This window comes from Mytilus californianus, unplaced genomic scaffold (genome assembly GCF_021869535.1).
Source record: "Mytilus californianus isolate M0D057914Y unplaced genomic scaffold, xbMytCali1.0.p SCAF_4, whole genome shotgun sequence".
In the NCBI taxonomy this organism is placed as follows: Eukaryota; Metazoa; Mollusca; class Bivalvia; order Mytilida; family Mytilidae; genus Mytilus; species Mytilus californianus.
The window spans coordinates 12,901,563-12,915,006 of NW_026262690.1; the positions used below are offsets into that span (position 1 = coordinate 12,901,563).

Consider the following 13,444-nt stretch of genomic DNA (forward strand, 5'->3'; position numbering starts at 1 on the left):
ACCCAAGGGAAGAGCATACTTGGATCAACTTAATTGTTTATTTGGTGTATTTATACACTAGGAAGGAACATAATAGGATCTTGGTGTTCCTTTGGTGTATTTAAACACTGGTGTTCCTTTGGTGTATTAAAACACAAGGAAGAAGCATAATAGGATCTTGGTGTTCCTTTGGTGTATTAATACACAAGAAAGGAGCATAATAGGATCTTGGTGTTCCTTTGGTGTATTTATACACAAGGAAGGAGCATAGTAGGATCTTGGTGTTCCTTTGGTGTATTAAAACACAAGGAGGAGCAGTGTTCCTTTGGTGTATTTATACACAAGGAAGAAGCATTATAGGATCTTGGTGTACCTTTGGTGTATTTATACACAAGGAAGGAGCATAATAGGATCTTGGTGTTCCTTTGGTGTATTTATACACAAGAAAGGAGCATTATAGGATCTTGGTGTTCCTTTGGTGTATTTATACACAAGGAAGGAGCATTATAGGATCTTGGTGTACCTTTGGTGTATTTATACACAAGGAAGGAGCATAATAGGATCTTGGTGTTCCTTTGGTGTATTTATACACAAGAAAGGAGCATTATAGGATCTTGGTGTTCCTTTGGTGTATTTATACACAAGGAAGGAGCATTATAGGATCTTGGTGTTCCTTTGGTGTATTTATACACAAGGAAGAAGCATTATAGGATCTTGGTGTTCCTTTGGTGTATTTATACACAATGAAGGAGCATTATAGGATCTTGGTGTATCTTTGATGTATTTATACACAAGGAAGGAGCATAATAGGATCTTTATGTTCCTTTGGTGTATTTATACACAAGGAAGGAGCATAATAGGATCTTGGTGTTCCTTTGGTGTATTTATACACAAGGAAGGAGCATAGTAAGATCTTGGTGTTCCTTTGGTGTATTTATACACAAGGAAGGAGCATAATAGGATCTTTATGTTCCTTTGGTGTATTTATACACAAGGAAGGAGCATAATAGGATCTTGGTGTTCCTTTGGTGTATTTATTTGTCTTGAAACCTTAACTCATGTAATCAATTTTTGAAACAAACATTTATGCTACATTATATAACCTAAATGTAAATTTCCAAGTGTTGTATCTAACAACTTTTGGTTAATATATATTTTAAATCTGTAATTGAATATTAAAAAAATACTGAGAAAAATCCAGTTCAGTAAATCAATATTTTTTTGGAGCATGAAGTAAATAGTAAAATGAAGGTTTGAATGCTTTAGTAAAGCAAAAATTATTAAAAAAAGAAAACACATGTACATATATCAAATATTGCTAATAATAAGTTATGTACTAGAATGTAGTAAGCAAGTCATTCCCATTTAACATTGACTTGAACATATTTGAAATATTTTTGTTTCTCTTGTCTTCCACAGTTTTGAACAAATCAAGGTTATTGAAATTGTCAAGACAGGACATTCAGATCTGAGTACATACATGTAACTTATGAAAACATTTAAATATTATAAAAGGCAATTACATGAAATAAGGTTCATAGACAAGTGTGTTACATATTCAGGTGACTTTTGAAATCTTCCTCACAACATTTAAAGAAATCTTAAGAATTGAGAATTTTTAAATATTGATACTTATGATAGTTTGATTTTGACTGTTTTAATTGAGAGTCAACTGACTTTAGATCAATAGTCCAGAATACTACACTGATTTGTAACATATATCATTTCTTTAACAAGGATTCTAAGATATTGTAGACAAGACTGCTAGCTTCGTTGCCAGAAATGGACCTGAGTTTGAGAGCAGAATCCGTCAGAATGAAATTAACAACCCTAAATTTAATTTCCTACAACAAAGTGACCCATACCATGCTTATTACCAGTATAAAGTGAAAGAGTTCAAGGAGGGCAAAGGTAGATTGTTTTACAAGTACAAAGTCCCAGAAAACAACAGTCATGAGAAGCTTGTTATGTTATGTTTTTACATTTATGATACTGCATTACTATAAACAAAATTATAATGGAGTGTATGTTTATCATGCAAAAGAAAAACAATGATTATTAAAGATTTGTCTAAAAATTATAGAAGAAAGGTTTTAGCCAAGACTTATAATAGCAATTAAACAAACTGAAAATTTTCAAAAAATCAATATAAAGACAGCACCAGATAATATAATAACAAATGAGTGACAAGGCATAGGTAAATGTAGCAAGTGGAAATAAGATAAATAATTTTTGACTCTTCTTGAAGGAATCGAAAAGTGAAGCTTGGGCATGTACGTTTTTGTTGGCGGTTTCAAGAATTTGTTAAAATTTGTGATTTAATAGGTCAGTTTTATAGGGAACCACTAATGGTAAATAAATGATATTTGGTTTGCAGTTGTATTAGTATTAGTAAATCTCATTTCCATAGAGATTATTTAGCCCTGCCTCCGTAGTCATGGTCTATGGACTCTAAAACAATTGCTTAAGTTTAATTGTTAAATTATTTCTATTTTAATTTCAACTTATGCATTTTACTATCAAAATTAAACAGTGAGACATATCTCTGTATCAACAGTTTATGAAACAGGTTAAGGTTTGCATTTGATAAACTATTTATCCTTATTGTTTTAGCTCAAGAACCAGCTGTTCCAAAGGTAAGTTATAACTGATGATAAAAGATTATTTTCTTAAATAAGTTACAAAGATAAATCTTGCCCTGGTTATCTGCATATACTAAAGATGCATTCAATCAACTAATATAGTAAAATAGTAAAATTCAGCATTGATGACATTGTTATTTTTTAATGAATACTTTAGAAGATCATTTATAAATTGGTTTTTCGAGAAAATGGCCTTGGACTTGATGGAGGAAGTAATAGTGTGACCTTATTTTTTAACAGCTAAGTAAGTTTGAACATAAATAATGGAAAAACAAAGGAAATGAAGTGTGCATCCACGACACCAAGTCAGTACATGCACAGCAAAAAAAAAACCAAAAGGCAAAGGAACAGCACTTTTATTGCTGTTCTTCATCTCAAAGTCACAGTGAGGCCTTCAACACGGAGCAAAAAAACTCTCACCGCACTGCAAGTTTAAGACGGCTCCTAGCACTGGCTTGAGGGGAATTCTTTGCAAAAATAATTTGGATAGACTTTGTAAGATGTAACACCACCAAGTCAGGCCCTGTCTATTTATGAGGGCCTCAGGGAAGATTAGTTTTATAGCTAACTGTGTAACCCTCTTTAAATCAAGAATTATTATTATTATGGTCAAAAAAGAACATTCAGGAAAGTAGTACATATTAAAAACAAAATAGTTCCTAGGTGTAAATATAAAACTTTTAGAATATATTTTAGTGATTAAGGTATCAGATGAAAGGTGAAGGACTGGTGATCCTTGTAGAACACATTGACCTGATAATTTTGAATAATACAAAAGTATTTGAATGAATTCTAAAATTGAGGGCATATATTGCGTGTTTCTCAGATATTAAGTACCTGTTTTGGTGTATTCAAAATTCCGGCTAAAAATTACGGTTGCATGTATGAAAAACGGTATACTGATCCCGCCCCCATAAAATGTTTGAAATTGAAAAACTAAAATACATACTTTGGTGACCTTCGGTTGTTGTCTGCTATTTGGTCGGGTTGTTGTCTCTTTGACATATTCCCCATTTCCATTCTCAATTTTATTTAAATGTTTAAATGATATTAAACATATTTTTTAAAGATGTCACAATTATAAGAATATAACTAAATGCCAATTAAGGTTGAATTGAAATGACAATAATAATTAAATAATTTGCAATTAGATCCTGTTTATCTTTTATTACAATAACAAATTAACATAGGGTTAACTGTTTTTAAAGGCAGTGCTTTAATGCCTTTCTAGTTGCCGTGTTAATCTTTCTTTCCGCGATATCCAACTTATCTACGTGGGGGGTCATTAGGCTCCAAGTAGATCCGGAAAATGTTGATTCTCTCCTCTTCTTATTGTGATATAAAATGTTTTTTGTTTCATTTCATTTACATTGGGAAATAGAGAAACGATCATTGTGTTTTGTTAGTTTTAAAAACTTTTGATATATTTGTATTTTTCATTATAAGCAGTCAACCGATTGACAAACTAGAATTATTTGAATTCCGTGTGGAAAGAGGTCGGGTTAATTTCGAGTGTTATCTGCAATCTAGATGTTTATAAATCATTTCAGTCGTTGATATAATAATTAAAGGTCGACTGAACATGAATTATATTATACAATTTAAAGCGCATTTCTGTTTATGCACGCGAACCCGTCTAACGTTATTGTTATTTCGCAGTTATATAAAGTAGCAAATTATCGTTCCTGAATAGGTGGCGCCGTGGTAGCCGATCCTGTTCTTCAATTTCCGGTTTCTGCACTGTGCAACTATTACAGTTGCATTTTTAATTAACGATGCCAAGTACTTGTTGTTGTGTACCTGGATGTCATTAAAGAGGAGGACATGCATTTCCAAATGACTTAAAAAGAAGGAAAAGTTGGATCAACGCCATGGCCCATACGCAGATTGGACGAGAACATGATGAAATCGTGGAGTCCATCTCAATCAGCTGTTGCATTGTTTGCAAGGCACATTTTACTGAAAAAGACTGCGTGCAGGAAACTGTTCATGGTAAAACTCTATTTTCTTTTTAAAATATATAGTTATATATGTAATCGCCATGCGAAATAACCAAAGTCTGTTTACAACCGCAATTATCGTTTTAGAATAAAAGGGGGTGGTTAATTCAAGACGTCATAATTTTTTGGATTACGATTCAATGTGATCTGTTTGAGATTTTTTGGTGCTTGCTACAATTATAGTGATTTCTTACAAGAGGTATATCATACTGAGAATTATTTTAGCAGTAATTATGCTAATGTAGTAATGACAGGAATGCATAAGCTATGCCTCATAGACTTTCTTGAAAAATATCAATGACAATGTTAACAGGAACAAAATGACATGCTCTCATCTATATTATAGTTATTTAGGTACAAACAATGTATGTTTGTTGCATACGTCTCTCATTGTTTGTCCTTTGGATTTACATAACATACATTTTGATGTACATTGAATCAGGCTAACATATTTTTATCCAGATTGTAATGAGTAAATCTAGTTAATATTTTGCCAGGTAGTATAAAGTATGCATTGCTAATGAAAGTTCATTTAATTATCAAAAAAACTAATGTTTTATAACCTTTTTCAGGGTGCAAACCCACCATACAGAGACTTAAGTCTACTGCCATTCCCAGCCTATTTTCCTGGACAAAGCAAGAGACTGAATCGTCCGCAAAAAGAAAAATCAGGGCAGTTTCCTGTGAAAACAAAAGAACTAAACTTGATGAATATTGTAGTAGAAATCTAGAGGAAAGTTTTGATTGTAAAGTTGGTTTTCCTGAAGAAGTCATTCATACTGCAGACATGATTTATGACTGTCCACCACCAACTGCCGAGCTAATGTTGAGCTTCACAGATGGAATTACGCAAACACCATCAATGCCTATATTTTCAGCAGAGAATTTTGACATGAAGACATGTGACACAGCCATGCATTTATATACCGGTTTAGAGTTGTAACTTGTATACTAAATTTTTATTTGTTTTGACCACACTTGGTCCAGCAGCACATTGTTTGAGATACATATATTTTCAAATTGATAGGGTGTCATTTGAAAATCAGTTTTTTTATGACTTTGATGAAATTGAGGCATTATACAACCAACTTTGAACTTTCTTGATTGAAACTAGTGTTAAGAATATTGTGTAAACATGGATTGTTTTTATGTCTAAACAGTGGCGTGAGGCTAACACTTGGCCATTTAGTGGTTTAGTCAGGTATTTTTCGCCATCCAACTTCAAATTAAAGTTTCCTACAACTTGGATTATTATTGACAGCACAGAATATCCCGTGATAAAACCTAAAGCTCCTAGAGCTCAGGCAACCTTTTCATCATATAAAAACAGAAACACTGAAAATACTTGTATGTTCGACTCCTGGTGGTTTAGTCAACTATGTCTCTAATGCATATGTTGGTTGTACCAGTGACTGTGAAATAGTTGAAAGATGTAGAATAGTTCAATTATGTGATCCAGGTGACAGTGTGATGGCAGACAAAGGTTTAAATGTGCATGATTTGTTTGCTCACTTTTTTCAAAAAAAGAAACAGAATTAGTTCCAAAACTCTTATACGGGATAGAAAAGTCTCCAATTAACACATGCACATAGAGCTAATTATTGGACTTGGCAAAACATACAAAATTCTAATAAATCCTATGAATGGAACTGAAACAAAACTTTCATCTGAAATAACATTTAGTTGTTTTATGTTGTGTAATTTTAGAACTTGTATTGTGCCAAAGGATGCATAAATAAAAGTGACGCAATGAAGTTTGTTCTGATATATATATATAAATATTATTTACAATTACATGCACATGTAAATTGTAATGCATATAAAAATAAGGAGATGTGGTATGATATTCAGTGAGTTTATCGAACCAAAGTGCATAAGAAATGGGTAAAGCAGTTGCAGGTGTTACTGTCACCGTGCAATCTCCAACAATTAGAAAAACTTGTACCGTGTAAAAAATTTCAGAGATCTTACAACTAAGTTTTGTTGTCTCACCTTGACTTTGGTGAATTGTTTATATTTGTTGATGTAAATATAAAAAAGAAGATGTGGTATGATTGCCAATGAGACAACTCTCCACAAGAGACCAAATGACACAGAAATTAACAGCTATAGGTCACAGTACGGCCTTCAACAATGAGCAAAGCACATACCGCACAGTGAGCTATAAAAGGCCCCAAAATGACAATGTAAAACAATTCAAACAAGAAAACTAACGGCCTAATTTATGTACAAAAAATGAACGAATAACAAATATGCAACACATAAACAAACGACAACCACTGAATTACAGGCTCCTGACTTGGGACAGGCACATACATGTACATACAGAATGTAGCGGGGTTAAACATGTTAGCGGGATCCCAAACCACCCCCTAACCTGGGACAGTGGTGTAACAGTACAATATAAGAATGAACTATAAAAATCAGTTGAAAGAGGCTTAACTCATCAGATGGATAAATACAAATACAAGTGGACGAGGCTGGGTAGTTGTACATCCAAACAACAAAAAGACACTAAGTACAGATCTGAGAGTACTCGCATTTACTGACAGCTAGTTCAAAGCCACTAACAACTGATAAAAAAATCTTGCATCTAAGACTAAATTATCAATCCGTAAGCTCCCTTTAGAATTTTATAAATTTTAGATTTTACATTTCTGAGTTATGGGGTTTTATTCATTAAAAAAGCGTGGATTTTCCAGTTTTTGGACAACAACTCAAAAATGCTTTAAGCAGTTCGCATGAAACTTTGGTGAATTATTTATAGCTATTGATGTTATCTCCCTATTGATTTTCATAAATTTCAAATATGACATTGAGAAGAAATTGAACTTTATTTGTTTATAGTCTGGCAACAGATTTATTAAGTATTGCACAACAGCACAGTGTATTGCACAACAGCAAGAAATCTTTAATTGAATATAAATTCAATTCATATAATCGATTTCAAGTTCTGTGACTACGTTTATTCAGAAACTATAATATGTCAAATATTTAATTTACAATCCAAATTCAGACCTGTATCAAGCTTGAATATTGTGTCCATTTTTGCCCCAACTGTTCAGGGTTGGACCTCTGCGGGTGTATCCAGCTGCGCTCAGTGAATCAGTTTATTTCTTAATTAAGAACTCCTTTTTGTCAAGCCTGAAAGCTCGACATAGGGATAGTGATCCGGCGGCGGCGTTGGCTATCTTCTTAAAAGCTTTATATTTTAGAAGGTGGAAGGTCTGGATGCTTCATACTTTGTATATATGGATGCCTCATGTTACGAAGTTTCCGTCAGTCACATGTCCAATGTCCTTGACCTCATTTTCATGGTTCAGTGACTACTTGAAAAAAAAGTTAATATTTTTTGTAATGTTAAATTCTCTCTTATTATAAGTAATAGGATAACTATATTTGGTATGTGCGTATCTTGCAAGGTCCTCATGCCCGTCAGACAGTTTTCACTTGACCTCGACCTCATTTCATGGATCAGTGAACAAGGTTAAGTTTTGGTGGTCAAGTCCATATCTCAGATACTATAAGCAATAGATGGAAGGACTGTAAGGTGTACATGTCCAACTGGCAGGTGTCATCTGACCTTGACCTCATTTTCATGGTTCAGTGGTTATAGTTAAGTTTTTGTGTTTTGGTCTGTGTTTCTTATACTGTATGCAATAGGTCTACTTTATTTGGTGTATGGAATGATTGTAAGGTGTACATGTCTAGCTGGCAGGTGTCATCTGACCTTGACCTCATTTTCATGGTTCAGTGGTCAAAGTTAAGTTTTTGAGTTTTGGTCTTTTTTTCTAATACTATATGCAATAGTTCAACTGTATTTGGTATATGGAAATATTTTATGATCTATTTGTCAGTTACACAGGTTTTTTTTTTACCTTGACCTCATTTTCAAGGTCAGTTGTTCAGTTTTAAGTTTTTGTGTTTTGGTCTGTTTTTCTTAAACTATAAGCAATAGGTCAACTATATTTGTTGTATGGAAGAATTGTTAGCTGTACATGCCTGCCTAGCATGGTTCATCTGACCTTGACCTCGTTTTCTTGGTTCATTGGTCAATGCTTAGTTTACTTGGTTAATGTTAAGTTTATGTGACAGTTGTAATAAAGCTTTATATTTAGGACTATCAACATAATATCAATGATTAGTAAAGAAGGCGAGACATTTCAGCATGTGCACTCTTGTTTCATTCATAAATTACTTTATACTTGGAAATATAATTTTGCTTGGAGTTATAGTTTCTAAAAAAAGTATTGTCATTGAAAGAGTTGACATGTTGCAATGTACATTTATTCTACATAGTTCTATGGTACCAAATCAAAAGTTTATATGAAAGAAAGAAGTGAAAGGTTTCCCATCATAGTTTAGTTACATAAATTTTTTTTGTACCTGAGGTCGTTGAATATAGATCATTATATAAATAAGGAGATGTGTTATGATTTCCAATGAAACAACTATCATCCATACATTGTACTTACCAGTCACAAACCACATTTGCAAAGTTGAATAAAATACAGTTGATAACATTTACTTATTACTAAAAAGAAAATGCCAAACTATTTTAAACAGTATTTGACTATAAACATAGATAAAAAAGATACAAACTGGACATAATGCACTAGTTCATAAACAAGTGAGAACAATCGCCTTCATATAGTGCTCAGAATATGACATTCATAAAACTTGTTCAATATCATTAGAGAACTCTAAATCTTAAATACTGAAAGCCACCTCTGATAAGTACAATGTACTATGCAAGATAATGATATAACTGGACTAAAAATACACACAACCTGTAATTAACTGCCTTTACAGCGCTTTCACGCTTTGATTGTCTCTTTGTCAAAATGTTGAACAGAGATGTTTTTATCAACATTAAGTTTATCTCACCTTATATACATTAAAAGGAGATTATACAACTCTACAACTATTTCAAAATGTTAAAGGGGCTTTGTATTTGATATGATTATAAATTGCATGTACTTTAGTAGTGATGTACATTTTGAAATTAAATTGTTAATGAAAACATGACACAACTTTTTGATAATATCTACTGATTTATTGCTCCATTAATATATTGACAACAGCCAGGTCAGTTGGCAGCTGTTCAGAAACAACAGGCAGAGCAAGCCAGATTGTTATTGGAAACTATTGTTCCTAAGGAACCACCACCAGAGTTTGAATTCATAGCTGATCCACCATCTATATCAGCTTTTGATTTGTAAGTAATATATATTCACATTCCAGTTTGATGATAGATACTTAAAGACCAACATTTAAACTATATAATGATACAGTGTTAGAAAATTTATGGTTATGAAGCTTTCATAATCCCCATAATGCCAAAAAAAATGTATGTGTTGCACATTTCCCGGCCAAAGCTAATGTTTGTATAAGGATTTACTCAAAACTTTTCATCAACATATCAGTTGTAGTAAAGGTATCTAATTTTAGCATAATATGCAACAGACTCAGAATTGCTTCTTCCATTGACAATTTCAAAATGGTGAAAGTTTTTTTTAAGTTATCTTTATGTTGTCTTTTAAGAAATGAAACAATGAGACAGAAAACACCCTTTAAAACATGAGTTGACATCTGTAAGAGGATACCCATTAAAACATGAGTGACATCATAAAGAAAACACCCTTTAAAGCTTGAGTTGACATCTGTAAGAATGAAAAATCGTGTGCATCACAAAATATTCTGCTAAATGCATTTTTGACATCTTATGAAACTTTCGTGATTTCAGAGACGTAGTAAGGCTAACAGCACAGTTTGTTGCTAGAAATGGACGACAGTTCCTTACAAACCTGATGAACAGAGAACAGAGGAACTATCAATTTGATTTCTTACGACCACAACACAGCTTGTTCAATTACTTCACTAAACTTGTAGAACAGTATACAAAGGTAAAAGATATTTCTAGTATCAAAGTATAACTTAGCTTGCAGTTTAAGATCACAAAGATGTGACGATACTAGTGTTATCAGGGGAGATAATCATCAAGTAGTAATTGTAGCAAACTGTTCTTTAGAGTAACCAGTCTTAAACCAAGTTTTACTGGGTTTTTTTCAAATGGTATAAACTGTAAGAAATAATTAGACCAGTGGGGCTCTCTTTGGGTTTCACTTCATTGAGATTGATAGAATTATCATTTGACCCCTGAACTTATATTATCATATCTCTTCACCAAGGGCTAGGTAACTGTTAGTTTGGATACCAAATAACTTGACATATCCAAAGTAGTTCTAGACCAAATTATGTCAAAATGATTACAAAACAATGCCATAAAAGTAATCCTTGAGTCTTGGCCATATGAAAAAATTGCATTGTACACATCTTTATAAAATGCGTGTCATATTAAAGAGTTATATGTAGAATATTTTGGACAATTATTTTGTTTTGATTTACAGATTTTGATTCCACCAAAAGACTTACAAGAGAAGTTAACAAAGGAATCTGAAGAATATAAAGAGGTACACAAAAATCACCAAATCTCAATTGCAAAGTGAATTAACAATTGTAAAAATACTACAACAATTCATTGCCAATATAATATTATTCCAAAAATAATGCACAGCTCCTAAAATTTTATTTAAATTTTTGACAAATTAAGTCAACCATTATAGTTCAAACAGTGTAATCTAGTACTGAATTTAAAAAGAACAACAAAGCGAACAAAGATAACTTAATTGATTCAAAATTAAATGTTTCCTATTTAAGGTATTACAGCAAGTAAAATACAGAGTAGAGTGGTGTAAATATCAAATCAGGGAGAGAAAGAAAGAAGAAGAAGCTTTAGAAAGAGAGAGAAGTAAGAAATCTTAATTGGTCTGTTCTCATTGATTGGTAATTGGTAGAATTGAGTAATGCTTTTCACATCTACCTACTTGCATTCTTTGGATAGCCAGATGGTTCTCTGATTATGCTTCAGTAATGTGTGGCTAACTGACCCAAAACAAGGTCAATAAACAATGTATGACTAAATGAACCAAAACTAAGCCAATGTTGCTAACTGAACCAAAACGAGGCCAATATTTCTGAAAAGCAATATGCAATAATACTATAATGAGACAAAGTACATTGTACATGATTCTTTGTTGGATATAGAAATTGTAATGTTTTGCATAAAATTTTGATTACCCTTTTTTTATACGACCGCAAAAACATTTTTGTGGTCGTATATTGGTATGACGTTGGCGTCATCGTTGTCGTCGTCCGAAGACACATTAGTTTTCGCACTCTAACTTTAGTTTATGTGAATGGATCTCAATGAAATTTTACCATAAGGTTCAATACCACAAAAGGAAGGTGGGGATTGATTTTGGGGGTTATGGTACCAAAAGTTAAGGAATTAGGGGCCCAAAAGGGGCCAAAAACAAGCAGTTTTCTAGTTTCATGACAATAACTTGTGTGTAAGTGTATGGATCTCTCTGACATTGTATCACAAGGTTCCATATCACAAAGGGAATGCTGGGGTTGATTTTGGGGGTAATTGCCTCCAATTTTTTGGAATTAGGGGCAAAAAAGGGGCAAAAAAAAAGCATTTTTCTAGTTTCATGACCATAACTTGTGTGTAAGTGTATGGATCTTTATGAAAATGTACTACAAGGTTCCATATCACAAAGGGAAAGCTGGAATTGAGTTTGGGGGTAATTGCCCAAAAAGTTTAGGAATAAGGGTCCAAAAGGGGCCAAAAATAAGCATTTTTCTAGTTTCCAGACAATAACTTGTGTTCAAAAGTATGGATCTCTCTGAAATTGTACTGCAAGGTACCAAACCACAAAGGGAAGGCTGGGATTGATTTTGGGGGTAATTCCCTCAAATCTTTAGTAATTAGGGGCCAAAAAAACAAGCATTTTTCTAGTTTCAGGACAATAACTTGTGTGTAAGTGTATGGATCTTTATGAAATTGTACTGCAAGGTTCCATATCACAAAGGGAAAGCTGGGTTTGAGTTTGGGGGTAATTGCCCTAAACGTTTAGGAATTTGGGGCCAAAAAACAAGCATTTTTCTAGTTTCCAGACAATAACTTGTGTTCAAGTGCATGGATCTCTCTGAAATTGTACTGCAAGGTACCATACCACCAAGGGAAAGCTGGGATTGAGTTTGGGGGTGATGAATCATAAGGGGGTTCAAAAAATTTGGGGGGGGTATTTTTGTTTCCTTTTTTTTCTTTTAAATTTTCCATTTTAAATTGGTTATTTCTGATTTATACATAAAAGCAAATAATAATAATTTGGTTTAAATAGGTAAATTAAAAAATTTTAAGTTCTTAGACCACTTTCATTCTGTGTGAGAAACCTATTCTGTGTCAAATATTTAATTACAATCTAAATTCAGTGCTGTATCAAGCTTGAATGTTGTGTCCATACTTGCCCCAACTGTTCAGGGTTCGACCTCTGCGGTCGTATCAAGCTGCGCCCCAGCGGAGCATTTTATTAACAGTTAAACAGTTTTTGATAATTTTTGATAATGTTACTAAACAAAGAGTTAAAAAAGCACAAGATTTGAATATAAAGACATGAATTTTTAAACCACATGCCAGTGTTGTGCATTATTGATGTTTCAATACTTATCTTTTATATCAAACTATAAAGCAGACAATATTCTCTTACAGTTGCTTACACACAGATAGACTGGCATGATTTTGTTGTTGTAGAAACAGTGGATTTCCAACCCAATGAACAAGGTAATACTAAGATTATGAAAATATAGATTTCCAACCAAAATATGAATACATTTTAAAATCAGACAAGAAAACAATATAGGCCCCTTACAGATAAAAAAGTTTAAATAAAAAACAGACTAAGAAATAGCTTAAAT

At 32.8% G+C, this 13,444-nt stretch overlaps 1 protein-coding gene across 1 annotated transcript in view; it reads left to right on the forward strand.

The window, feature by feature from the left end:
• Nucleotides 1-13,444, forward strand: part of LOC127737485 (splicing factor 3A subunit 1-like) — a 39,352-nt gene that overhangs the window by 8,630 nt on the left and 17,278 nt on the right. The window contains exons 2-8 of the mRNA XM_052248218.1: nt 1,726-1,890; nt 2,593-2,615; nt 9,706-9,839; nt 10,368-10,527; nt 11,032-11,094; nt 11,342-11,432; nt 13,239-13,310. Coding sequence (XP_052104178.1) covers nt 1,726-1,890; nt 2,593-2,615; nt 9,706-9,839; nt 10,368-10,527; nt 11,032-11,094; nt 11,342-11,432; nt 13,239-13,310 — 708 coding nt within the window. The remainder of the gene's footprint in view (nt 1-1,725; nt 1,891-2,592; nt 2,616-9,705; nt 9,840-10,367; nt 10,528-11,031; nt 11,095-11,341; nt 11,433-13,238; nt 13,311-13,444) is intronic.